The 27,756-nt window shown below is 40.6% G+C and overlaps 1 protein-coding gene across 1 annotated transcript in view; it reads left to right on the forward strand.

The window, feature by feature from the left end:
- The window catches only part of LOC146694607 (glycerophosphodiester phosphodiesterase 2-like), a 40,751-nt gene that overhangs the window by 3,893 nt on the left and 9,102 nt on the right, over positions 1–27,756 (forward strand). The window contains exons 2-14 of the mRNA XM_085430865.1: positions 11,902–12,068; positions 14,285–14,390; positions 14,822–14,925; positions 16,033–16,126; positions 16,859–16,918; positions 17,023–17,121; positions 17,298–17,391; positions 21,213–21,358; positions 23,022–23,104; positions 24,671–24,821; positions 25,088–25,306; positions 25,485–25,642; positions 27,125–27,272. Of these exons, the coding sequence (XP_085286991.1) occupies positions 12,007–12,068; positions 14,285–14,390; positions 14,822–14,925; positions 16,033–16,126; positions 16,859–16,918; positions 17,023–17,121; positions 17,298–17,391; positions 21,213–21,358; positions 23,022–23,104; positions 24,671–24,821; positions 25,088–25,306; positions 25,485–25,642; positions 27,125–27,272 (1,524 nt within the window). The 5' untranslated portion in view covers positions 11,902–12,006. The remainder of the gene's footprint in view (positions 1–11,901; positions 12,069–14,284; positions 14,391–14,821; positions 14,926–16,032; positions 16,127–16,858; positions 16,919–17,022; positions 17,122–17,297; positions 17,392–21,212; positions 21,359–23,021; positions 23,105–24,670; positions 24,822–25,087; positions 25,307–25,484; positions 25,643–27,124; positions 27,273–27,756) is intronic.

Consider the following 27,756-nt stretch of genomic DNA (forward strand, 5'->3'; position numbering starts at 1 on the left):
TTGTAAAGTGTTTTGTCTAGTGTCAATTATATCATCAGTTATATTGTTATCGCAAATTTTCAAATGTATATCGTGATAAATATTTTTGGTCATATCGCCCTGCTCTATCCTGCAGTATTTTGATGTAGAAGATGATAATCTGCAGGCACTCAACCCAGAGTGTGTGTTTAACCACACTCTGGCAAGCATGCAGGTACTAACATCCAAAAAAGAAAGCTTAATGATGACATTAATGTTATTCAAAATATTTGCTCTAGAATAATTTCTGCAATTTTAACCACAAATTTTTGACTGTTAAGCTTTGACAGCAGAAGCCTGATGGTTGTAGCTGTTGCTGTTGAGCTGTGCTGTGATGGTGTTTGGACAATGAGTGAACAGCTGATTGTGCTGGATACAGAGGGCTGCTTTGTCTTAGCTGTACAGTCTCTCCTGCTCACTCATCTGCTGAGCTACAGTGTCTTCTTTTTCTGTGTGGCACACACAGAGGCTTTAAAGATTGATATACTGTATTTGTGCAGCTTTACTGTTGACATTTTGGTTTTTTGGTGCTTATTTTAGTATGTTTAGTATGTTTTTGTTTGAATTTGCTATGTACTAGTTAAAAACAAAACTGGCAAAAGTATACAAAAGAAATGGAAACATTTATATGAAATCTGGCAGATTAACAAGAAAAACACATTTATGAAAATGGAAAATTACACAAAAAAACCTGACATTTACAAGCCAACTTGCAAATTTACAAGGAAATTTACAGAGTTGAGAAAACATGACGAATATATGAGAGGAAAAAAAATGTTTTTTTTTCTCCATTTTTAGCCCCTTGAATTCTTTTCCTTAAATTTCCCTAATATAACATTGTAAAATTTTTAACTTTACATAAAATAAATATTACATTAAAAAAATCACCTGAGTTATAGGGGTGAGCCTCAAAACCATGTCATGGTATTTCAAAAGAGTTTATGATAATGATATTTCTGATGGTATATAAAAAAAATTTAATGATGTTTTATGGATGCTCGCGGGCAGTAGCATGTGTAAGTGTACGAAAAGCATTTTCCTCCTTTTCCGATGAGCTACTGTCACTGATGACACACTTCCTAATTTGAGGTGTGAATCGAGGTGCCAGCAGCAGCGCTGTAGTGCAGTAGTATTGACACAGCATTATATCCAGTAACACAGCATAAGTCAAATGTAAGCACAAAAGCAGCCTAGTTGGTGTTTTCCCAGCAACATTTCTGTATAAAAGAACTCCTTTAAACGCTTCAGTTCAACAATAACAAAACTATGTTCACTTTGTAACACTTCAGGAGTTGCACAACACTGTCACATAATAAAATCTGGGATGTTGTGTCTTGGGTTGAGCTTTTTAATCAGCTGCTTAGAGCCCTGCTTTTCCACCACGTGACCACATTGGTAATTTGCACAGTTTGGTCCTCCTGTTATATGAAGTGCACTTAGCAAAGCTCAGTGGACTTATGTGTTACCCTTCGGGTCACACATCGCCAGCTGCTTGTATCTCCTCCATCGTCGTCTGGCTTTAGTCTGTGTTGTGCTTTTTCATCCCCAAGTGGTGAAACAGCAGAAACTGTTTTCTTACATTTTTTTTATTTTTTAATCAATTTGTAGGTGCTGAATTGTCATTAGAGGCTCATGCGGCCCTTGCTGTCAGACATACTTGGGCTTGTCTTGTTGTGCGCACTTTGGAACATGAATACATGCCATTGCTATAGCAACAATATTTTATTAAGTCAGTGTTATCGCAGAAGATATCATGGAAGGGCACAGCCCTACTAAAGCACCAACTGCTGTACAGAGACATAAAACAGCCTTTTTCTTTCACATATTTGAAGTGTCAGTCACAGGCTGCGTGAGAGAAATCAGGAAGGAAGGAAATGAAAATCTAGAAAGAACAAGATGTGCAGATGTCTCTATCAGGAACATGTTGACATTCGCCTCCACACTGTCTGCACATTTAGTCGCAATGTTTTTCCTCCACCTCCACCTTTTCCTCCTCCTCCTCCAGTCTTGTGTGTTTTGCTGCATCATGTTTTACAGATGAAGTCACTCTGTACAGGCAGCCTTCAGCTCTGTGATTGCATTTTTCATCCCCAGCAGGCCTCTCTTCGACTTTACCCCCAGTCTTGGACCACTTGCAGTCAGCTCTACTGCTGGGTGTCTCCAGCAAAAAGAGCTGTGCATTGGGACTGCTGTAACGCATTTGTTTTCTCTTAGCCTGTGTCATTAAACAGGAACAACAAAAAGAAGACACGATTTCCTTGTTTGTCTTTTGTGAAACACTTTTTTTAAAATCTATTAAATATTCTTTTATTGCCAATATTTGAACTAATGGCAGTAGTTTAAACATTTAGTCTCTTGGGTGTCTCTAGCAGCTGTCAACTGATTTATATGTCAGAAACTTAAATTGTATTTCCTTATGCCTGCATGTGAATGCTTTAGCTCAGTGAGTAAAGTTGTTAGCGTAGAAATGAAGTCTACAAATCACTACGTTAACAAATGACTAGCCCCCAGCACAGCTGTTTGGACAGCCAGATGCTACATATGGTACCAAGATATTTGTCAGTGTTTGTGGGTAATCTGACATTAGCCAGGAGAAAGCGAGGTTTGTCTAATGAAACCTGTCTGAGAAAACAGGAGTTTGACCTGGCTAATAATTAGTTTCATGTTACATTACTCACACGAATACAGCTGCACTGAAAACCCACAAATATGTGCCCCTATCTGCAAACAAGACGAGGACGACAAACAGAAATGTTACAATAACATTTTCAGAAGCTATTATGACGTTTTGCAATTTTTCCCACTGCCTTTGAAGAGAATCACTAAGCTTGTCTTCCATTTCCGATGGTCAGCAGCATCACAAAAATCCCAGCTTTTGTAACTAAAGTAACAAATAAAAAATCCAAATATAGTCTGACAAAACTTCAACTCGTGCAAAAACACATTTCGTGTTGTCACTTCGGTATCTGAGTTTGCATGACCGGAATGGAAACGCAGGTCATCCATCCATCCATTCGCTTCCGCTTGTCCTTTTCAGGGTCGCGGGAGCCTATCCCAGCTGTCATAGGGCGAGAGGCGGGGTACACCCTGGACAGGTCGCCAGTCTGTCGCAGGGCCAACACACAGGGACAGACAACCATTCACGCTCACATTCATTCGCACATTCACACCTAGTGACAATTTGGATTATCCAATTAACCTATCCCCACAAGCTGCATGTCTTTGGACGGTGGGAGGAAGCCGGAGTACCCGGAGGGAACCCACGCAAACACGGGGAGAACATGCAAACTCCACACAGAAAGACCCCGGCCTGATGTTGGAATTGAACTCAGGACCTTCTTGCTGTGCGGCAACAGTGCTAACCACCGTGCCACCGTGCTGCCCGGAAACGCAGGTTCCAAAAGTAAATACACAGCCTTTACTTGCAAGAATACAAAAGTTCATAGAAGAAGGCAGCTAAATACATTTCAGGCAGAGAGCACACAAGAAGACAAACAAACTTTGACAAAGACTAAAGGGAAGAACATGGCTGTAAATACACAAACACAAGGTAATCAAAAGGTCGCACACAGGAGAACACAGCTCAAACTAATAATACATTAACTTCTGGGAACTAAAATTAATAGAAAAGCACAAGAGACCAAATAAAACAGGAACTAAAGTAACAGGGGTGCAGGAAATTGTCACGGTCCTGGGCCGGTGACCCAGTGTTTTGAGTTTCTTGTGTCTGAGTTTTTGTATTATGCTCTTAGTTCTTTGTTGCCCCAGTTTATTCTATAGTCTAGCGTCTTGGTTTGGCTTTCTTGTATTCTGTTTAGTTTTCTGAGTATTTAGTAGCTGCCCTCTGTGTCTCTTTGTTGTTGTTCTGTTTCTTAGTTGCTCTGTCTCCCTTAGTCAAGTCTGCGTCTGTGCTACTTCCTGTTTTACTTTGAAGGTCTGTGTCTCATGTGAGTGTATCCTACTTTGCTTCCTTGTCTCGTCAGTTCTGATTTCCCCCAGCTGTGCTCTCCTTCTGTGTCTCATTCCCCTTGTTATTTCCCAGTGTATTTAAGCCCTGTGTTTCTGTGTCAGTGTCATGATCTCCCTCATGCTGTGTGTTTCTCCCTGTGGTGCCCTGTTTTGTTAAGGATACTCAACCAAATACAAAGAAAATTCAGAGAATCAAATATAAATAAAATCCATAAACACTAACCAAAAACTAGAATTCTAGAAAAATAAAACATCAGAATACAGAAATAATAATGTAAAATGGTAAATGGCCTGTATTTGTATAGCTTTACTTGGTCCCTAAGGACCCCAAAGCGCTTTACATATCCAGTCATCCACCCATTCACACACTGGTGATGGCAGCTGCATTGTAGCCACAGCCACCCTGGGGCGCACTGACAGAGGCGAGGCTGCCGGACACTGGTGCCACCGGGCCCTCTGACCACCACCAGTAGGCAACGGGTGAAGTGTCTTGCCCGAGGACACAACGACCGAGACTGTGGGAGCCGGGGCTCGAACCGGCAACCTTCCGATTACAAGACGAACTCTCAACTCTTGAGCCACGATCGCCCATTTACATTCATTTAATGTAAATGAAAAGAAATCCAAATCAATCTAACACTCTTCAGTAAACAGTAAATAAAACCAAAGTCTCTAAAAACATAAAAATACATAAAACTCATTAGAACATATGATTCTCAACAATAATACCAAAATACACAAAAGCTCTGAATGATATAACGTAAGGCATCAAAACAACAAAGTCACAGAGCGTGACAGCCACCTCGTTGCATAGACTTTGTATGCAATCGCCTCTTCCTGAAAACTAAACTTCAAATCAACCTACAGGAGGTTCATGCACTCCAAAGCACGATTGGTTGGTTTGCATTTAGTTAACACAATGATCCCGGGCAATCACACTTAACAGAGGTGTTTATATCTTCCTGGTATTTCTGGCTATATAGTAAACAAAACTGGGTTTACAGAAAATGAACCACATTGGTGATTTTCACGTCAAAATATTTTCTATGCAGGAAAAATCCCAACAATATTGACTTCAGTAAAGCAGCTGTTTTATTAATAAAAGTGGTTCTGTGGTTTTCTGATAATCTCAGCTGACCTGCTTTACATTTCCACTTCTAATATTCCCTAAAGGGACCACTGAAGTTTAGCCTGATGCATATTAACGCCCTGAAATCACAGTTGTTTGTTTACAGGAGCAACAAGCATTAACTGGTTTAGAGGACACTTCAGATTAAACAGAAGATCCATGTTGTGTTTTTATCTAATAACTCTTTGTTCTCAGTAATGCAATGCATGCTTTTTAAATAATATATCAGGTTAGTTTATAATCGTTTCATTTTTGATTCAGCTCACACAATATATTCCTCAGTGTTTTGGTGCCCCAGGCAGGTTATGATTTGTCCTCATTAACCATTTGCCCCACCTGTGGCACCTCCAGTCAAAGACACATGGCTCAAGTCGCTGCATTAAATTACGTTTGGCACTGGAAAGGAAATCCAAACATCATGGCTAAGCAGTAAATCTGTCTCACTGGTTTCACTGCATTCATCCTCATCTGTTAGAGCATGCCTCCTGTGAATAGGCTACATATTTCCAGTGTTACCAGAGGTAATAGTGTAATTTTTGGGAGCAGCCAAAAATCTGGTCAGATGTATTGACGGCAAGCAGCAAAGTGAAATACAACAGATTACTAACCTCTTCTTTTTCCAGCAACCTCAGTTCCCCACATGATCTTGAGATTAACCGATATATGCACTCCACTCTAGCAAACCTGCTTTGGTGTCAAAGATGCTACTTAAATGCTAAATTATTCTTGGGTACCCAAATTTTTCTCACATAGCTGTTATAGAGATGCTCAGGGAACCGTCTGAGCAGGAGAGTTGCTTTAACATTAAAATGTATCTTTAAATTTTGAAGAAACTAAAAAGAGACACAAGGACGCAAACCTGCCAGGACTAAGGTTTGCAGGATTGCTGATAAAATTATACAGACCCACATGTATTAGCACTGGAGCACATTTGACACAATTGATATGTGGAAAAAAGTTGGCACTTAATGACTGTTTGCAAGTTATGATGCCTACATTTGCATGTGGCAAAAATGGTCAGAAACATGTGGCAAGCTTGATATTCATAGATATTCATGTTATCATCATTTTATGGGGTAAACTCCTACAATCACTGATTATTTTTCTATGGTCAGTATCAGTTTTTTTGGAACACCTCAGAGGTAAATACTCTGCACTCAGCAGCTGGAAACAACAAAACAATCAGTACGACACAATGACTGTGTGTCAGCATAATGCCAATACTAATGAAGCTGTAAGTAAAGAGATCTCTAATGGAAAACAAAGCTGTGACTCTCATAAATGTCCTGGTGTCATAGTAAATCTACACACAGCTGCAAAACATTTAAATACGCATGTCAAATTATTTTAGCAGCATATTATCCACAGAGTAAATTTCTTATTGATCACACTTTAGATAAATTTAGACTCTTGTGTACAACATGAGAGCAATTGTTAGAAGTCTAAGTACAAGTAAGAAGGTCCTTGAGTGATAACTTTGTCCTTTGTGTTTGCCCTAAATATCAGGCCTTTTGTCTCAGCAGAGGAGAAGGCCGACCTTGTTTGCTAAACTCTTTCAATGATTTGTCCTTTTGGGAAACTGGAGCAAAGTTTTTTATTTTATTTTTATGTTTTGAAAACTGGAACACTCGTGTAAATCATAAGAATGCTTCCTGATGTTTTTCTGGGTCAGTAGGATCTGCTGTAACTGCAAGGTTTATATATAATTAATAAGTCCTTATTTAATGATGTGCAATGTTGATGATGACGTATAGTTTCTACTGGTGGTGCTTTGCAAAGGTTCTCTGTAGTAACAAAATGTGTGTCGATTGAATGTGATTTGTATACGTTATGGTCACTTTAAAAATGCTTTTTATTATGCGTTTAAAATATCACGAGGAAATCATGGTTAGATATGCTAAGATGATGTGTTCTAGGTTTTCCAGCTAATTGGAAAACCATTAGGTGTAAAAATTTAGGCTATAGTGAAAAATGCACACCAGAATTTCTTCTCCATTCACTGGTTTTCTGCAGTTCATTGCTGCTGATTTGGTCTAAGGCCTGCTGTTAAACACCTGCTGCTTAAACTGTATTATTATAACATCCACATCAGATCCTAAGCCATCTTCATCCTTAACGTTAAAGCATTTCTCCATCATTAACATCATTAACCTGGGCACACACTATGCATTTTTTGGGGGGGGCGGGTTCAGTCGCGTTATTCAGCTCCAGCTCAAACTGTACGACTGAATGGCAGGGGTTAGAAGTTTGTAGGTCACGATGCATGTTCTCACACTATACGGCCCGATGCTCTGATGTGACTTGAGTGCTCACATTGTGCATTTATACACAACTGCACACACGCTGAAATGGCGTGCTGCTCCGTCTTTTTCACTTCCATTTCTGTGTTTGCGTATGCGCAGTGTGAAAGGTTGCGTTAAATCGGCCCGTGGCACTGCTTCCACAGTGTGATACCCTCACGAGGGGCGACCAGGATTTCAAACAGGTTTGATTTTCTTGTCACCATACGATTGCTGATTGGGAGCTGGTCGTGAGGTGTTAATCGCTTCTCATTACCCCATGTATACTACACGATGCACAACACACGATTAAGGCGAAACTCGGGCCGATCCCCAAAATGGTCACATGACTGGAAAATCGTCTCAAAATGGGCCCAAACTCTCACAGTGTATGCCCAGCTTTATTTATTTCCGGGTCTGAATGCGGTTTCATTTTCTAAAGCCAAGCAAACATGAGGCACCGCTGAGAGGTAAAAATGGTCCAGGCTTTTTCAGCTCCAATAAAATGTAGTGTAGCTGTTCTAACAGGTGTTACAGTAAAATTTAACGTCCAGGCATCCATAAAGATTAATACCCACACTGAAATTTCAATCAGCCTGAGAGGGATTGAATTCTTAGGCTTACGAATATTTGATATCTGGGATCCAGTGAGCCTTCTGGCTGTAGTGTACACCTCGTGTTTTAAAAACTTACAGATCTGCGACTGAGAATGGCCACTAACTCGTTTTGGTAGGAGCTCATGACAAGATAAAAAAACAAGAGCCTCATCCAACCTGAAGCAGGATTAATACATCATCACTTAATATGTATTAAGTGTGTGTAGGGTAGAGTATTAACCCCTTTGTTCACGCTTTAATGCCTGAACATTAGATCTAAAATGAAGCCTGACAAGGCATTCGAAAGGCATCACAACATCAACCATATCAACAAAATAGAAACCACATTTCTTTGCTGTACAGAACTGTGCTGACGGGTTTTAGGTGTGTAACTTGTGTCGGAGCGTCTTAGTTAAAAACTGTTGTTTAGAGACGCTCAGTCCCCTTCAGACAGCAGCACATATGGTGAGGTTCCCACCTTTCCTGCTGTCACTGGGATCAGAGCAGTGCTGCATGTCTGAAGCTGTGTCAAACACAGACTCTTTACCTGCGTTGTGTTGTTCCTGTGGCGCTGCAGCAGTTCAGTGATTACAGCTGTTTCAGGGTTCGACGTGACCGTGACCAGGTGCATTAGGCTGACATTTAAAATGAAAATGGCAGACAGAAACACCCTCCTTCTGTTTTCTCTCATTTTGACCAAAAAAGGCAGTGTTGGTTGTCTGCAAGGATGATAAATGTGAAACTATAGAAGGTTATAGTCAAATGTTATGGAAACTATGCTAAACTTCTAAATCTTCCATGTTAAATAAGATTTAAAATAAGTTAACAAGGAAATAATTCAGACATACCATAGTGTGACAGAGTGATCTGGGATGTTTAAGGAGCGAGAAAAGTAAAGAGCTGCAGGACTAAATAACGAAACGAGAGCGTCGTTGTGAAACAAAACGCACAGCTCTAAGAACTTTATCTGACTTACCTGTCTTTACACATCAAACTACAGCCTTACTGACAAACACAGTTTTTTACAACACCTGAAAGTAAAAAGTTGGTGCTGTAGTGTCGTTGTTGATATAGTGTGCATAAATATAAATAGAAAAGTGTGTGGGCAGGTGAGGTGACCTCAGCTGAAGTTTTTTTTGCCTGTGGCCAAATAAAGTGCTGTCCATGCGTGCAGTTGGATGTCCTGCAGCTAAGGCACTGGCCACAATCCAAAATCTGCACTGAGACAAAGAGGAACTGACAGATGGATAGGTGATGGGGGAGAATGTGGAAGGAAGACTGTGTCAAGACAAAGAAAGAGAGCCAAGGAAGGAGAGGTTGACATAAAGATTGAAAAACCTCAGCAGCACATTTTCCCGTGATCCACTTTTGTGCGTCCTCACTCGTTGGGCAGCGAATTTATCCTCCTAAATTTAACAAGTGCACCCTACTTTTTACCTCAGGAGCTCAGGTAGTGCTCTCTTCACGTCACAACCTGCCTCACATCTGACGCACTTTAGGTCCTAAACCCAGCAACAGACAGAAGAAAAAAACACTTTTATCGGGTGTTAAAACTTTCTGACAGGCTGTGGGTTGAGAGTAACTTTAGACAACAATGGTTTAGTTATGTAAGCCTATAGAAACAGAGCTGTCTGCAGAGTGAAGGGAGACAGTCTGTGGACTAAAATACCAATTAATCCTTCTGCAATTTAACTGTTAGCAGTAAGCCGGTCCAGATAAACAGCTGCTGGTGTGAATCCATTGCGGTGCCTGTAGACGATTAGTTGTTTATTTATTTATACTTTTTATTATTACTCCCATTGGCTGTGACACAAAGCTCACAAGTCATTGGTTACTCAGAAGGTTGGAGGTCTGATCCCTGGCTGCTTCAGTCTGCATGTCAAATATTCTTGAGCAAGTTACAAACCCCAAGTTGTCCTCCGATACGTCCGTCAGAGTATGAATGTGTGTCAATGTTAGATAGAAAGCACTTAAGTAAAAAAAGCAAAGAAAAAAGTGCTTGTATGAATGGGTGTGAAATGATATAAAGCACTGTGAGTGCTCAAGTAGAGTAGGAAAGCGCTATATAAGAACCAGCCCATTTACCACACTTTAAAACAACTAAACTAAAAATAATAAAAGATGGTACAAAAAGGGTCATTTGAAAGTGATGTCTAAATTTCTGCAGTTCCACACATACATGTTTGATCCATGTACACGTGTTGCATGGATTTCCTGTGTTGGCACAAACCTCCCAGTTAAGGCAACCACACTTATAAATGAATGAGTCATAAAACATGTGCTCCCCGGACAGTTGATGAATAATGGCCAAAACCATTTAGTTGTTCTAGGCCAGGGGTGGGCAATTCCAGCACAACACATTCAGTATCTCAGGTTTTGCTTGAATGACAGCATGTGGGTGCTGACTCCCTCGCCAGATATTTACATTTCCTGTTTTTATATTCCGCGTCTCTCTGAATGTACTATGTGCTCACTGTGAACTGCACAATTCACTGAGTGTGGGACAGAGGACTCTGTGTGCTTTTATGTTCTGTACATAACAGCTTTGATGACGCCTAATCGTGGTTTCCCTCTCACACTTTCACCCTGTCATTTCCTCACTCTTCCCTTTATCACTCCATCTGGTCCTTTCTTGTTTGCCCCACCTTCCATCATCCTCTTCACTGCAGTAATAATATCTGATGTCACAGTTGCCATGGGAGCTGTGCGATAAGTCTGCTGGTCGTCTAGTAACAGACTTCAGTCACAAAAATTAAAATGGAAATGACAAACAACACACTGAACTGTGCACATTTTAAGATGGGGATGTATGTAGTATAAAATATATTGCTTATGTTAGCACGTTTTAATAAAGTACTGTCATCTTATTTCACCTATTTCCATTTTGCAAGCAAAATGTAAAGAAATGAAGGGTGCTCAGTGCTTACTGCACATTACTGTGTGGTATAGAGCAGAATAGTTTTGGCTGAAATGAATTGCACATCAGGAATTTCAAACCTGGTTGTAAATTTCTTGAGCTACTGTTTTCATTCTTGTGGAAGAAGCTGTCTTATCAGATCCAGGAACAAATCTAATTTTTAAATAAATCCATCAATTATGTCCACATTAGGGCTGCAGTATCACCAGGTGAAATTTCTAGATGTCCTTCACCACAAAACATTTTCTTCTGGGAAATCCCAGCTGCACTTCAATGCCATATTTAATCTATTGAACGAGGTTTACATCGGGTTTCCTGCAACTTTTTGGGTGCCCAGAAAACCTCCAAAGGCAGGTGTCAAGAATCACCCTTATAAGACATATGAACCACCTCACCTGGCTCTATTTGAGATGAAGGAGCAATGTCTCATCTCCAAACTCCTCAGCTATCTGTGGAGGGCTGTCCACACAGAAGTGATGCAGGAAGCGACTTCCAGAAACTTGAAGTAATGTCATGTGAAATAACAGCTTGCAGTGTGAAGTGAGTCCATTCTTGTGTTTATATGTTAAGGCTGAGGAAACTCTGTCACTTCATTCTTTTCAGTTGCTACTCACAGCTCGTGACTGTGAACGAGGTGCAGCTTTACAGCGATGCTACTCCAATCCCCCTGAAAAATTGCTGCCATTACTCTGTCTTTAGGGGTAGATGGAGAGAGAGAGACTTGTTCTTCTTCTGTGGGTGTAGTTCAGTCGTTCTGCTCCAGATGTGGCGTGATAGATTAGCTGAGCATGTAGGACATTTGATTATCATAAATCACATGTTTGAGCTGTAGATCAAATACAGGTCAGTGTGTATTTCTGTGAGCTGATCTGCATCTTCTGGGTTACTTTAAGCAGGCCACAGTAATGAAACCAGGACACTCACATGCTGTCTTGCTGAGTCTACTCTTCCTGTGAATACATTTTAAATTGAGATTTCTTTTCTCCCCCTTAGGTAAAGAGTTTGGTGGCCAAAAATCCAGCTTTTCCCCTCTCGCTGTCCTACATGTCTTCTCTCCTTTTCTGTCTCTCCCTGTGATGCTGGGCTGGGGCTGACTGTATGCCCGTGACCAGACTGAAGCTGGGGAAGCTAAAGGTGGTGCGGCGGCAGCTGCTGCAAAGGTACAAAACACCATCACCATTACACTCACTGTGGTACATACAGACTGTAGTTGAATAGTCCAAAAAATGGCCTCTAACCTCTTTTTTTTCTTAGTCATCTTTCCTTGATCTTGAAGGAAACATTGTAAGTTAATATAGCTTCTAATCATTATTTACCAAGGTCCGGTGGATTTAGAGAAAGCATATAATGGAAGCCAAGAGGTGAACTGTGGCACTTCATGAGGAAGTCATGGAAAAAGTTAGGGCAGAGAAGTGTGTGATGGTGATGCAGGACATGTATGAGGACAGTGGTGACAGGACAGGCTGACTGATGAGGTCAGGTCTCTGAAATATGATGTTTGCAGAGATCAGGTGGAAGAGAGCCTGGAGAGGTGGAGGTGTGCACAGGAGAGACGCTGGGCAGAAGATGTTTAAATGAGAAGGAGACAGATGGAAAAGTGAAGATGCGAGGAGCAGAGATGGTGAAGGAAGATGAGTTTAAATAGCTTGGGTCAACCATGCAGAGCAACTGACAGTAAACAAGTAAGGCGAACAGGCAGGGTGGAGACATGGTGGGGACACATGTTAGAGGCAATTTTTGACACAGGAATATCAGCAAGTGTGAATGGGAAGGTTTACAAGATGGTAGTGAGACTTGCTATGATGTTTGGGACTGACAAAAAGACAGGAAGTGGAGAGCAGGGCTCGCAAAATCACCAGCCCGACGTCCCGGGGCTAGCGATTTTGCAAGCCCTGGAGAGGCTGAATATGTTAAGATTTTCATTGGGAGTGACCAGGATAACATTAGAGTACATCAGAGAGACAGCTAAAGCTGAGCAGTTTAGAGATGAAGAAAGAGAGGCAAGGCAACCTCAGCAGCAGATTTTGTTACAGCTGCACTTTTTATGAGGGTTTAACAGAGCCTGCAAAGTTAAAAATAAAACGCATCCAGAAAATGTAAACAGCAGACAGGGTTAGCCTAAAGTAGCTTGAATGGAGTGTCCTGAATTATTTTTACACACTGGTACAAAGAGGCATTCAATAAAACAAAATACACCCTGATTTCAAATCTAGAATTTAGACCATTTTAATTGTCATTGGTTCCTCGGGGCTGAACTTAATTTGTTTTAAAGTATCAGAAAATAACTTTTCAAACATCCTGTCTGTACACGATGAGCTTTACACTGTTTTCATGGAGGACTGTTCGATCTAAAGTATGACCATCTGTACAGGATGAGTCACACAGCTTATTTATGTACCGAGATAACCTGAATGCATCATCTAAACTGTGCTATTTTCCTGTGTGTTTACTGTAGGAAATGTTTGTTGCTGGCAGTTCGTTGATTTCAGTAAAATCTCGAGCAACCAGCACATTGTCATGCAAAGATTTATTAATTTTAGATGTTAGTGAATCTGGGTTTTCACTCAACATTATTTTGATTAGATTATTTCACACCCTGCACTATTCTTTGCTCATTTCCAGCTCAGTATTTTCATGTTGGAGTACCTTTGTATGAATCCTAGATTAAAATAATGCTTTTTCATCATATCAGTTGGACACAGTATAACACAGTGGTCACAGGATCATTAAACATGCTGTCACGATTTGAAATACTGTGTACATCCTCACGTTTATGTGCTTTTCTTTTCTGGTTTTTCTTTTTTGAGTCGATGCTCTTGTGTTTTTAGTTTTCTTTTACTCTTTATGCTGTAAGGGCCATCGACTTGTCAGGGGCTGCAGATGTAAAGCTAAATCTGGCACATTTATACATTGACCCTTACTGTGCATGATCCCTTTTTTTTTTTAAACATTTGAAAACAAACCTTCTGGGCCTCGATGCTTCAAAGACGAGCCCTTTTAGCTCCTGTCTTGTCCTTCCTGACTCTCTTCTGTCCCTTCCGGCAAACACAGGTTTGACCAGTAGGTGGGTGGAAGGCCAAGATTTGGGGTGGGGGGCCAAAGAGACCAGTCTGAAGCCTGTTCCTTTGGATAGCAGAGGTTACCTGCCCATAGGCTTTGTCCATGTTCTATATGAAGATTCACCCCTGTAATAGTACATGACAGAAAAAACATAAATGTCCAGTTTAACACTTCTCAGAAATGACAGTAAAGTGTGTTGCTCAAAGCCTATTTGTAATAAAATTGTAGGACTACAGTTCATTCATAACATGTATTTAATATGTTGAATGCTGTATTTAGGAAAGTGTCATCCTGAGTGTTTTTGTATCTGTATCAGGTATGAACACCAGCCATTTGTCTCCTGCCTGGCTGGCCTCTACGGCTGCCAATGGAGACGATACCAAAGAGCCCGGGCACAGCCGGGAGAGTGCTGCTGCAGCAAGGTGCGCGCGCACACACACACACACACACACACACACACACACACACACACCGTCTGCAACAAGCAGATTGTTGGTTAGTTTGCTGATTGTGCAAAGAGTATTGATTACCCAGCCGGTTCTCCTCAGTCTGGCCTGCTGACTCTGACTGCTTTTTCTATGAAAGAATATCAGTATGTGCATACGCTCTGTCAGCTGGTTTTAATATTTAGTGGTTCTATTTGCACCTGGTAATAAAATACGTCCTCAGCATCAGGGAGTTTGTGCTCCAAATATGAATGTAAACCTTTTTTACCCCGAGAAAACGAGTTCGCCTTTAAACTGTTTAACATCTTCACCAGGAGCTAGCGGAGTATGATACAAATATATTTGATTTTTTTCTTTTGTGGAGTAGAAATGGGATGTTTGATTGAACTTCTGTGTGTGTTTTACAGGTGGAGTGTGGCAGCTTTGGCCTCCTGATCCTCACCTTTTTCCTGAGTTTTGTGTTCCTCTATTTCTGGAGTGAAGCCCAGAACGACTACAATGACTTTGACTGGTTCGTACTGAGCACACTGACAAACACTGACAAGTGCTCACACATTAATGTTTTGCCTCAGGCACATATGTCTGGAGAGGAAACCTTTACTCTCTATTTTCCAACTGATTGGCAAATGGTTGCTGAAGGTTGCTGGCTGTTGCTGGGTGAAATCAGTCCCAAACAAGGTTCTGGACCAAAAACCTTTGCAATGTCTTTGGTCGCTAGAAGATTGTCACTTTTGCCCATAGTTTGCATTAAAAACACAGATGACATGTCTGCAAACACTCAAGCAGTAGAGAAAATGCAAACTAGTAACTGAGAATGTTTGCCTTCAAAGTAAAAGTTGTCCCTTATTGCTGAAAGAAAAATGTCACAAAAGATGCAACTTTTACTTTGAAGACGTCTCCATTTCTGGGTTGCATTGTACGCTTCAGTTTCACAACCGCTCATCAAGTGTTTGTTGTCATTTTTAGTGCATCCATTGTTTTATGTGATGGAGTTGGGATGTAGCCATAAGAGTAGAGCTGTTTGGAGGAAATAAAGTTGAAAATCAATCGTCAGTGAAACGTTTTTCAGAGTCAGAAAAAGACAACTTGAGCAGCTGTAACTGTCATAAAGCATTTGAATCTCCCACAACATTTGTTCATAAGTCTAAGTACACTCATATGCACTGATTCATGAGCAAGACACACATCTTGGGAGTTCATTCAATCGTCACTGATTTTCACACTTTGAACTTGTATTGAAAAATGCAACACAATACTACATTAACTGGTTATTTTTTTTGTAACAAAACCTAGCTGGTTAGGACTCAAAGAAAACATTGTTTAAGTAAAAAATACAACTGTTGCTGCTTTTAAAGAGCTTTTCTGTTCCAGCTTTATCTGGTTAAACATGTGCTCCACACAAAATATGCATAAAACACATCACTTACAGATTCATGACAACTGTCTCCAGGAAATGTTGCAGTTTTTGTCCACAGGTATAAATGTCCACAGTTGATGACTGTTTGATGTTTTGTTCAGAGTTGGTGTGGATTAAACTGACCAAACACACCATGAAGCACACTTTAAACAGACATGAAGCTGCTGCTACAGTTTTGTTTCTGTCCTTTTGTATCTTCAGGTTTAACTTTGGGAATCTTGGGTTCTGGTTCCCCTGGTCTCTGGTCCTGCTGATTGTTGCTGCGGCTCTCTTCACATACATCGCTCTGCTATTGGTATGAACACCGATTTCAGATTTCAACCCGTCTGGAACCTGGAAATGTAATAGAAAACCAATTAAAAAAAGAAAGAAAGAAAATAGTGGTTGCCACTTTAATTCCCTGGAGCTGCCAAGAAAGCCTTTGTATTACAGCTACAACAATGTTCTTATTAAAGTTCAGCAAGTTTTCAGCAACACCTTATTGGGACCTACTTGACTGTTTGTTTGCTCTCCTGTTACCAACCTGTGCCCTCCTGCAGTTATGCAATAACAGCAAAGCATTGAAACATCACAGATTACTTGTTTGTTTTTTTTCACTTTAACTGGAGTTCTTCAAAGCGTTTTATTAGACACAAGTGTGCACTGTGCCTCGGGCTCCATCAGCAGGTCGTTTGACATTTAGGAGCTTGTCTTCTTCTCTAGAGTGACAAACTTATGTAAGACTTTTATATAAAACATGTGAAAGAAAAATCTGTATTAACAGTTGACTTTCTGCTTTGAAGATTGGCTTTGATCAAATCCGTAGAGATTTGACTGTTTTTATTGGACACATGAAAGAAATGTAATAATAAGAAAAAAATCAGGACAAAATAAATTTTTATTTTTATTTTTTTTTAAAGTTCTTGAAGTTAAAGGTTTAACAGATGGTTGCTTTAATCAGCTTTATAAAACGCTAATATTAATAGATATTGGATATTAAGAATATTAATGTCTGACACTCTAAGCCTGTTCTGCACCTGTTGTTTAGGTGCTGGCGGTGTGTTTGCTTTCTGAGGGCCAGAGGTTGTACCTTCACTGGAGCCACAAGGTATAAATACAGAAATGTAAAAGAGCATGAAGTGTTGGTTTTTCAGGTCTCCGTTGGTGTGCACTCACATACGTTGTATTTTCTCGTCTTCCTCTCTTTGTCAGTCTGGTATTGTGGTGACGCTGGCGTTCTCCGTCACAGCCACCGCCATCCTCTCTGACCTCTGGAGCAAAGAATGGAAGACTCTCCTCCTCTCTCTGCAGGTGAGACACACCAGCCAATCACAGCAAGGAGTGATTCGTTGTTTGGTTTTGTTTTTTTCAAATAATTAACCACAGTTTATTAAACATTGTACAGTTATTATTGTAGTCATAAATATTAGCAGAGAGATTTGTACAGTTATGTTTATTACTTGCTGTCGCTTTCTTTTTATATTTAGGTCACAGCACCTTACCTACATGTGGCTGCAGTGTCATTGATGGCGATTCTTTCCTGGCCAATAGCATTACATTTCTTTCGCATGAACAAGAAAGGTAAGGCATGTTTTGCACTTTAAAAATAACACTGAAAGTTGGGTGGGGCATAGACGGTGTAAAACATGGGTTCAACCGTCTTAGGGTGAAGCCAAAATGGAAATGTCTCAAATCTGCCATCTTTTAATGGCCAGCAGGGGGCGACTCCTCTGGTTGTGAAAAGACTTCGGGTGTTCGTTACTTTACAAAGTTTCAGGTCAAACTGAATAAAGCATGAAGTTAATTTAGTAATTTATTCATTCATCACTTGAGTTACTGACTAATGACTCATTCCTGGAGCTTGCAGTGTCTTCAGTTTCTCAGTCTGATCTGCTGAAGTTTATCATATTTGATTTTTTTTTGTTATTATTTTATTTCACATTTTCAAAATATAAACCAACACAAATCCCAAAACAAACAAAAACAGACCGTCTCAGATGTGTTCCAGAAAAAACAATTAATTCAAGCAAACATGCACTTCACAGAACACCACAGGATAGAGCACCAAAAGCTGGAGTTGATGAGAGTTTACAAATCTGGGTCCAGTTTAGTCCTCGCAAAGTGTTCCAAGAAGGGTTTCCAGACACTCAGAAGAGAATCTTTTGAGTCTTTGCTGAACTTTTCTATTTGTATTATGGACAGCATGTCTGTTACCCACAACTGAAAGACACAACATTCCCTCGTCATATCTGATTTTTAAACACCAACATGAGGACAGTGCAAACACTCAGGTCGATGCTTTAAAACAGAACCTGGGTGATGTCTTTGTCCACGTCTTTCATACTGTGGGTGATTGTGCATTTGCAACACTGAACCTTTCTTAAGCATCTGATTCAGCTTTTATATGCTTGATTTTATAGGTTTTTAATCATATCTTGTATGTAGATCTACATGGAAGAACTCGTGAATCAAAATCACATGAAAAGTAGTTAAATATTTGATAATGCTACACCAGAACTACACCCTTTAAAAAAAACTATGTTTTTATGTTTTATTATAATAAAGGGAACAAAAAGCACGTTTTTGTCTCAGTTTAGAACCTGTTCTCTTTTAAAAGCCAGAGTATCAGATAGTTGGGAAAGAGAGAAGAATAGAAATAGGTATATGCAGCCTATCAGTACAGTAACTGAAAGAGAAAATAGGCTGAAGGATCTTAGGGAATTTCTTTATTGGCTTTTTGGCTGCAAAAGTTGTACTCCTGAGCAAATCCTTCCTTTTCTGTCAAAGTTTATCAACCTGTAGATCTCCCTCCAGCCACCGTTAGGCACAAAAGGGTTTTCATTTGAGTAATTTTCCTGCAAACTGAGTCTGTTTTTATTGGTCTCGAGGTCATTCTGATCTCGTGCCCTGCCAGCTCTGCCCCTTTAGCTGCCATCTGTTTCTTTTAACCTGTCTTCAGGTTGCTTTCTGTCTTGTGTCATGTCCTTTCCTCTCTGCTGAATGGCTTTGACCTCCGTGTCTCTTCTCTCTCTCTTCTCTCTGTTGGTACTTTCTCTTGTTGCTATGGTGATTTAGCGGGCAGAAGGATGCAGACTCGTGTCAGGGGTCTGTGCTAGCAGAAGCAGATTGTGTAATATGGCTTAGTCCTCTTTAATGTTTTGAGATAAACATCTGGACAAAGTTAAACTGGATACTGGGAGAACTATTAAAGCTATTAAAACCTGTAAAATGAGCCATGTGCCATACGTAATAATTTCCAACTAGCGATTAAGCCCAACAACTTATCAGGAAACTGGATGTCCCATAGTCATTGCCTCCTGTTGGTCATTAGAAAATAATCCAGACTTTGAAGCTATGTGCGTTTATTATACTCGATTAAATCTATGACTTTATTTAATTTAGGATTGGTTTAAACATTGGTAAGGATTCCTGTGAAAGAAAAGCAAAATGTCTGTCCTCTATTTTGATGATGTTTGTAACAGTAGCTGATGGTTTCTGATGGTTTTGGGCAGGTTGTTCAAAGAGGAGACAGACGGGGCAGCAGTAGGAGTGTCTGTGCTTAGTCATGCTGAGACTCTTTAGTGGGAGGCTGACAAAGGAGCACCTGTTGACATTTCCCAAAAGGGCAGAATTTCTCTCTCTATTAATGCCACAATGACCACAAAAAGTCCCACTTAAATCTGGCTTTTATCTGTAGCAGGGAAGTGTAAAATTGGCCTTCCTTCCTTGGTCAAATGACTCAGCAGTAGTCATAGCTCTCGTGCATAGATATATATACACATAGAGGCCACAGCAGGGCTTGCCAACGCTGTCTTGCTCGGGGCATTAATCCTGTTCCTGTGCAAAATGCCAAACCTTTGTTCTGCTTTTTGATGCTCTAATGAAAGACATGGAGTAGCAGCACTGGTGTGAGGATTTTGTGCAACATTTTAATTATATATTTTACTAATTTGATGCAATACTTACACTGTGACCCAGTGTGGTATCAACACATAACTGACAACTTAGAAAGATCACATTTTAAATTGAATTTTTAGGCACTTTCTTATTAGCGGTGGGTCACAAAAAACACAACATGTTCCCTTTTTTTTAGTTTAATGTACAAAAAACATGCACACGGCAACACGGTGTGGCAAAGAGGCATTAGCTGAAAATGTAGCATAGCTCGGTATGGTTGAGGACACTTGACAAATGGAGGGCAAAAGAGGTGGTAGGTCTTTAAAGCTTAAAAACTATCAACAGCAGATGAAGAAATGGGGAAAAAAACCCATCAGAGACTTGACACAGAGAGATGCATTTGTTCTTCAGTTGAGCCAAGTCTCCTGAAGTCTCTGAAAACTACTTAAACAAACTAGAAGAAAGCTACCAGAGTGGGCTCGGGCTTTATAAAGGCAGCCATACCAAATATTGAAGCTTCTTAGAATCGTGCAAACTCTGCTGTGTACATGTATGGCTGCACTCATTTCCATCTTCCTAGCAAATTATAAAGAAATGTGGGGTCACTCAAGATTTGTGCACAGTGATGTATAACCAAAGATTTTTTTTTAATATTTTCTTTCCCTTGTTAACCTGACTCAATAATAAGTGATATTCTTGATACTAATAAATTGATATATTAAATACAGGCAGTCCTCACACAGTTACAGATTTATTGTTTTTGCTGCAACCGTCTAAATAGTCCTTATTCTGGTCTCACCTTTTAATTTGACCTGCACAGAATAAACCGGTGCTGCCTGCAGAGTTTCTCTAAATGAAACAAACTCAGAGCCTCGTTTATTAGTGAAGACGTGATTTGTTTCAGCCTAGTTGGAGGCAACTTACCCCTCATTAAAATCTTAGTCCTGCTGACCTCTGGTGCTTTATTTGTCAGCTTTCTGTGTCGAACAGACGAATTCTGGGGTAACATGGTGTTCGGGGTGGATTCAGAGGGTGGGGTGATGAGTGGGGTAAGATATCTTTTATTCATCAGGGAAGACAATTAAAAAAGGCTATTCTGCCTGTTGTAAAGTTTAAACTATACACAGTCTTGCATGAAGTTACTATAAAAACTCATAGAATAGTCTTATTATTATTATCTGTATTTAAGAGGCTACAATTCAGGTCTTTGTATTTGCTCTCTGTCCAGACTTCCCTGTGTTGCCCATATGGCTGCTGTTGTTAAGCACTATGTTGATCCTATCAAGAAAGATTTACTCCATATTATCCTGATTAAGTTCCAGTTTCTACTGCATAGCACTCCTGTAACTGTGAAGTTTTATGCTTGTTAGTATTAGGATTTGTTTACATGTGAATTGCACAAATTACAGCAGAATGTGTGTATTTTATGTGCAGAATATTTGGACAGTAGTATGCAGTAGTACGCTCCTGTTTCATGACCGTTTATTTATTTTTGTGGCATTTAGTCCGTCAGGTGGCCGTCCTGGGACTCTTTCTGTCCGTGCTGTTCTCGCTCTACTTGGTTCCTCTGGGAATGTACTCGCCCTGCATCAAAGAGGCGGGAACTCTGGGACCTGCCCCTACTCTCATTGGGCACAGAGGAGCTCCAATGGTGAGGCTGAATTAAACCATTATCATCTGATCTGATTTTGTTTATTCCTAAAGTAAGTTTGCAAAATATTTTAACTTGTGTGATTGTGGATTAGCCTCCCTTTGGGTAATGTACGCATCATAACACTGACATCATCACATCAAGAATCGCAGTGCAGTTATGTAAAAATAGAAAACAATGATCCACGCTGCAGTTTCACACCTTGCATTTCCATCCACTGGGACAAATTGGACCCTTTGCCATCCTACTTATGGGGCATTTAAAAAATAAACTGCCAAACAGTTTTTTGACTTTGCCCTAAAATAAAGTCATTAAAAAAATTTCCACTTGGAGTTAAAGTGGACATTAAACACCACATGTATAAAGATTAATTTGCACCATGAAGCCCTGCTCTCACAAACTTGCATAGATGTAACATAGCGGCTCATAGACTTACATTATATTAGAAAACCAGTGAACCTCAGTGGAAAACAAGATTAAAACTAACAAGTCTAAGGGGGGTCACTTTGGTACTCCCCCTGGCTACAGCAAAGAGTTTCATGTTAAGAAACCAAAGATGTACTGTCCACTTTCACTCTGTGTCTCCTAAACAGTCAGTGTTTCCTCGTTGTTTGGCTAGCTGTGAAACGGGAAAATCCACCTGTTGGCTGTAATGTTCATGCAGGTGGCAGCAGGGAAAGTGGATATTTATTATTCAACATGCGTCTGAGCTTATTAACATCATAGGAGGTCAATTCTGTCGTGGAAGTAGGTTTCCATCTAAGTTAATGTCAGCTGTGACAGTTCTAACAGTTGTGCTGCTTGTTGTAGATCAGAAATAAATATAAACAGCTTATATTAAGTTGTGCCCAGTAGCTCAGCAGATACTCTAAAGCTCACGATGTAATGAGGAAAAGAAAACAGGCTGATATCCAGATTGACGTTTTGGAAACTGATTTTGCTTCTGCAGCATCCTGTGTGCAATCCTGTTAGAATATGTCTGATCAGGGCGATGGTTGGATCCTGTTAAATACCCCAATTCTTTGATCTTTGGGCTGAAAGAAGAACAACACTTGGTGTTTAATGCTCAATCAACAATCTCTTTATACCATACAACCCTTTAGGCATAAACGTCCGGATGGGAGATTTGCACAGGAGGGTGTCCGGCAAAATCTCGAAGTGTCTGACTGTTTCTCACATTCTTATAGCTTCGGCCCCCTTCCAGACTAAGCCTAAGTTATGACCTTGGCTTCCTGTGCAGTATGTTTTGTTCTTTCTAATCAGACAAATAAGGCCATGATTCTCTGCAAACAGTATTTCTTATAAATCAGTAGTATCATGCATCATAAAACAGTGCAATATCCCCTTTGAGTTTTTCATCTCGGAATAAACAATCAGTTACAATCAAACAATCAATCTGCTGGTCCCTCTCTAGTCTAAACAAGTGTTTCAGTAACTTTCCACTAGAAGATGGTCCCCTCTTATCTACTTTCTCCCAGGCAAGCGTGAGCAAGAGTCTACAGCTTTCTACCCCCAAGGACACGTAGTCTAATGCCTTTATTTTCAGGGCCGTGTCGACTTAATACGGCACTTTATGGTTATATGGCATTTTAGTTAATATAAAGCATAGCATGGAATTCCATTCCAACAATCCCTTCTGAAATTGTTGCTTGTTTTTCTGTAGCTCGCTCCGGAGAACACTGTGATGTCTTTTGAGAAGGCAGTGGAAGCTGGAGGAGAAGGACTGGAGACTGATGTCACCATCAGGTGTGTCATCCTACTGATTTTTTTTATCTCACTCTTTTATTTATGGAGCATGTGAATTGCACACAGTAATGTCACTGCTGTAAAAACAGATAGATCTTGAATTTAATCTACAAAATTCATTATAAACTTGACTTCCTGGTTACAAGGACCAGTCTCAGTGTTACAGAGTTACTTAAAGTAAAATGTCCCAGCAGGTCTGATGGTGCTCAGGATAACTGCTGGTTCAAGCTAGTTCAGATGCACCACTTGAGCTGCGTCGTATTGTATGCCCATAACAAGCGTAGCAGTCTTTCTTTCTTAACCCTCCTGTTATGTTGGTTTCCAGGAACACCGATTATGCTCCTGGGTTAATTTGACCCGGGGCAAATTTACTCATCCAAAAGTGTCAGAAACACTGGCATTGATTATTTTACAATTTTCTTTTATAATTTTGATTTTTTTCGTTTTCTGTAATGATGCAGATGACATGTGACATCTCTTCTGTTCTGGGTCAATCTGACCCGCAACATAACAGGAGGGTTAAGCTGAAAATTTCCCATCTTTCACTCTAATATGTCAGTACTACTGCTACCTCAGCATCCACCTATAACCTCTGACAGGATGTGTTCTCACCAGTCATATATGCTGGCATATGCTTTATTTATCTCAGAGGCTTATTTGGTGGGTTATTTGTTTGCTGACAATAGGAAGAATCAGTGAATAAGTGTGTCTCACACCAAAAGTGTGAAAGTTTGGAACCTGGCATGTAACTTAAAATCCAGACTGCAGATGGCACGAAAAGATTGCTCATCTAAAGCCAGCCTCACATTACAGGATTACAAAAACTCATGACTGCAATCGGTGCATCCTTTGACACTGACTGTTACCTCTGGGCGTTTCTTTAATGGTAAAATGATCAGATCAATCAGATCAGGTGATCAGTGAACTACAGCCGAGTCTCTTGAATTACACAGATCAGATGCTAGCACGCTTCTCTCATTGCTGAGGTGATTACTGCCATGCTAATCCAATTAGCGGTGAGCACTCCCGTGAGCCTACAACCAAACGTTTAGCGCCATTTTACAACCTGAAAACAGGAGGATCAGCTGCATGGCTCAACATCAGCGGGTTAGCTTAATCCAGTGCTGTTGAGTCTGGTGGTGCTTTCATAAGAATGAGTTGTATTTCTATGTTGTGCATGATACTGGGCTCCTGTTGTGTAACTACACTATATAATGTCTTTCATAAGGTGAGCTTTCTGGTAGGAGTGCAGCGATTTCTTTTTTTTTTTTTTTTTTTTTTTTTTATTCCTTCAGCCACATCAACAGATTTGTGAAAGAGGATTGAAGCTCAATAAGTGCAACTTACTGAGAGTCTGCAGGGCAGATTCTGGGGTTCCGTTTGTATCATAAATCTACATATTGTTGTTATGAAGTCATATTATCAGTGCTGACCAGTGAATCTGGTCATCCTTACTGCCTCTTCACTTCCTCTTCCCTTGTATCACTTACCCTTCATCTTGGAGTCCTACTTTTCCTTCTTGAATCCTCGTGTTGTGACTCACTGAATATTTCTTTCTGTCTGTAGTTTTGATGGTGTTCCCTTCCTGATGCACGACTCCACCCTGAAGAGGACCACTAACATCGCGGAGGTTTTCCCAAACAGGACACACCTCGACGCCTCCATGTTCACTTGGACCGAGCTGCAGCAGTTGAACGCTGGTGATTGGTTCTTATCGGTATGACCAGCACGCACGCAGCTCAACACAGAGCAACAGCAGCATGTTGTTGGCTTAGAAATGCATCATCTGTACAGAAACTACTGAAGAAACACATTCCTACAGATATTTAGAATTCACAAATGTTGTTTGAGTTCTGCTGGCAGTGACTGACAGATAAACAACTAAGCCAAAGAAAAAGACAGAAAATGTCCCTCTAAGTTAAGAGCAGGTGAAATTCAACCTGATTTTTTTCCTCTCACCATCACTCTGCTTCTCACTTGCAGAGGGATCCGTTTGGCACCGTGTCATCCCTCTCTGCGGCAGACCGCTCCCAGGCCCAGAACCAGTCTATTCCCTCACTGGTCCAGTTCCTGGAGGTAGCAGCCCGAAGTGGTAGACTCGTACTGTTCGACCTGCGCAGGCCACCGCTTGGACACCCATACAGTCTGTCATACATCAACACCACTCTACAGGTGGTACAGGCCCACATCAACTCCTCGCAGGTAACTGATCAGGATTAATGTATCTGCACTTTGATTTAAAGATAACGTTAAATTGGTTTAATGGGGATATTTTTGGTTTCAGTCTAGTGCCGTTCTGCAAACACAATCAGTGCATTTATTTTTCCTATTGTTAATTTTTCCTGGTGTTGTTTGCTCACTGTGTTATGTGTGGCTGTAGGTCCTGTGGCTGCCATCTGAAGACAGGGACCAGGTCCAGGCTGTGGACCCACACCTGCAGCAGACCTCTGGAGAAAAGGCTTCTATCCAGGAGTTGACAGACGGACACATCACCAGACTGAACCTGCACTACAGCACCATGTCTCAGCAACAGATCCGGTACAGAGCTGATAAACGGCATACATTAAACGTCTGTCTTAGGCAGTTTTAATTAAAGATTGTTAATCACTGCAGCGGTAATTATTTCAGAGTTTCTTCAGATTTAGGTTGTATTCGTGTCAGGAGAGGCCACATGCTCACACTCATGAATTATTAACCAATACCAGGGCTGTTAATGATTTGAATTGTCATTTTAACTTGCATAAATTACTCAAACAACACATTAAAGATAAAACAAATATTAACCAACACAATTTTAATTGTGAGTTTAATTATAATCAAGCAGATATAAATAATAGCATTCATTTGAATGTATTGGCTGTCATCTTTGTGACAAACAAACAGCAACACAATCAGCTGCTTCTTCAGGTTTTGCCTGACCCGATGTCCTGGTGATGGAAGTTCTGCTCTGTGTTTCTTCTTTTTATGCACTGCAGAAAAACTATTCATGCAAAATCGGATTTCTAAAATACAAATTAAACATAGTTATTTGTACAAGTCTGTAAGTTCAGACTAGAAAAACAACAACAGATATAATGGCCTGCACATAGTTCAAGCATTCAATTATGCAATCACATCCATCTAGTGGCAAAACAACCCTATTTATACCAACTGAGAGAAACTTGACATTTTGAATTGGTCTCTTGTGTTTGTGCATGTGTGCAGTTATGTAACCCAGATACAGATGGACGCAGCTTCCTCAGTGACTCCATCTCGGTGCTTGTAGAACAACCTCAGGGAAGTGAGAGGGAGATAAAGGGCAGGTGTGAGAGATGCTCATCGCCGAAGTGAGGAGAGGAAAGTGTGGATAAAGAGGAATTTGTTCAGTAGAGGCGTGAAGGAAGCAGTGGAGGAGGTACAGACGGGTCCAGCTGAGAGGAGAATAAGAGAGGGAGGTAGTTGTACATTAACAGTAGCTGTGGGAGAACAATCTGGAAAGAAAGATGGTGGAGTGACTCACATACAGACAGTTTTCAACACAACTTACACAGGCGACTGAAATAATCTTCCACTGTTACAACTGATTCATCTTCATGAAAACGTTTCAACTGTTATTTGTCACCAACGGTGACGGGTGGAATGAGTCATACTGTTATTGCCTGATAGGTTTTAATCAGAGCATAAAGCATGCGGTCAAACTTTTACAAGTCTTTTACAGGCCACTGACTCACTGGAAAAACTGCAGTAGAATGTATGAATACCAGAGTTAAACTTAACAGCTTTCTTTTTCATCAGTAACAGTCTTTCATTAAATTTAAGGCTGCAAATGTGTGGAAAAGTTAATCCCTCAGAAGCCCACGTCTTTGTTGGTATGAGCGTGCATTAGTGCAGATGGAATTGGCAGCTTGCACATTTGGAAAAGCCCGATCAATGCTAACAGGTTTCAGAGCAGCATGCGCTCCCATCCAGGCGATGTCTCTTTGTCAGAGAAGGCTTGGCATGCTAAACTGCATCTCTCTCTCCCCCCCCCCCCCCCCCCAGAAAGTACCAGTCAGTGAACATCAGCACTAACCTGTATGTGATCAGCCAGCCTTGGCTCTACACACTGGCCTGGTGTGCTGGAGCGCAGTCCGTGACCACCAACTCCATCCACATCCTGTCCAACATCAACAAGCCGCTGTTCCTGATGGTGAGCAGATTCAAACCTCCAATTCTTTTATGAGACAGTCATATTAGACTTTATTAACCTCCTAGGACCTGGCGTCCACATATGTGGACATCAAATGTTGGTTGTCTAGGCCAAAATACTACATTTTGCTCTACAAGGGTCTGATATCTAGGGATGGGTATCGTTTAGGTTTTATCTGATACCGGTGCCAAACCGGTAGTTTTGAAACGGTGCCGGTGCTTAAAGAATGGAGAACACAAACTTTGTCCAAAAACCTCTCATGTTCAGCTGTTTGTTTTTTTTTTTTTTTTGTAAAAAGATAGCAATGTTAGCCTTTTCTGCAGCTATAGGGCATATATGGTATCACTCTTGGCTGGAAGCAGTGCTTAAACAATGGAAAAAACACAAAACTTGTCCTAAACCTCTCATGTTCAGCTGTTTTCCACTTTTTCTTTGGTCATTTTAGTCTTTTTGGCCAGGGTGAAGGGAGTATCTGCCATCAAAC

The sequence above is a fragment of the Copadichromis virginalis genome, linkage group LG14 (genome assembly GCF_057382275.1).
Source record: "Copadichromis virginalis isolate Kocher_CV1m ecotype Utaka linkage group LG14, C_Virginalis_male_GT1.1, whole genome shotgun sequence".
Taxonomy (NCBI): Eukaryota; Metazoa; Chordata; class Actinopteri; order Cichliformes; family Cichlidae; genus Copadichromis; species Copadichromis virginalis.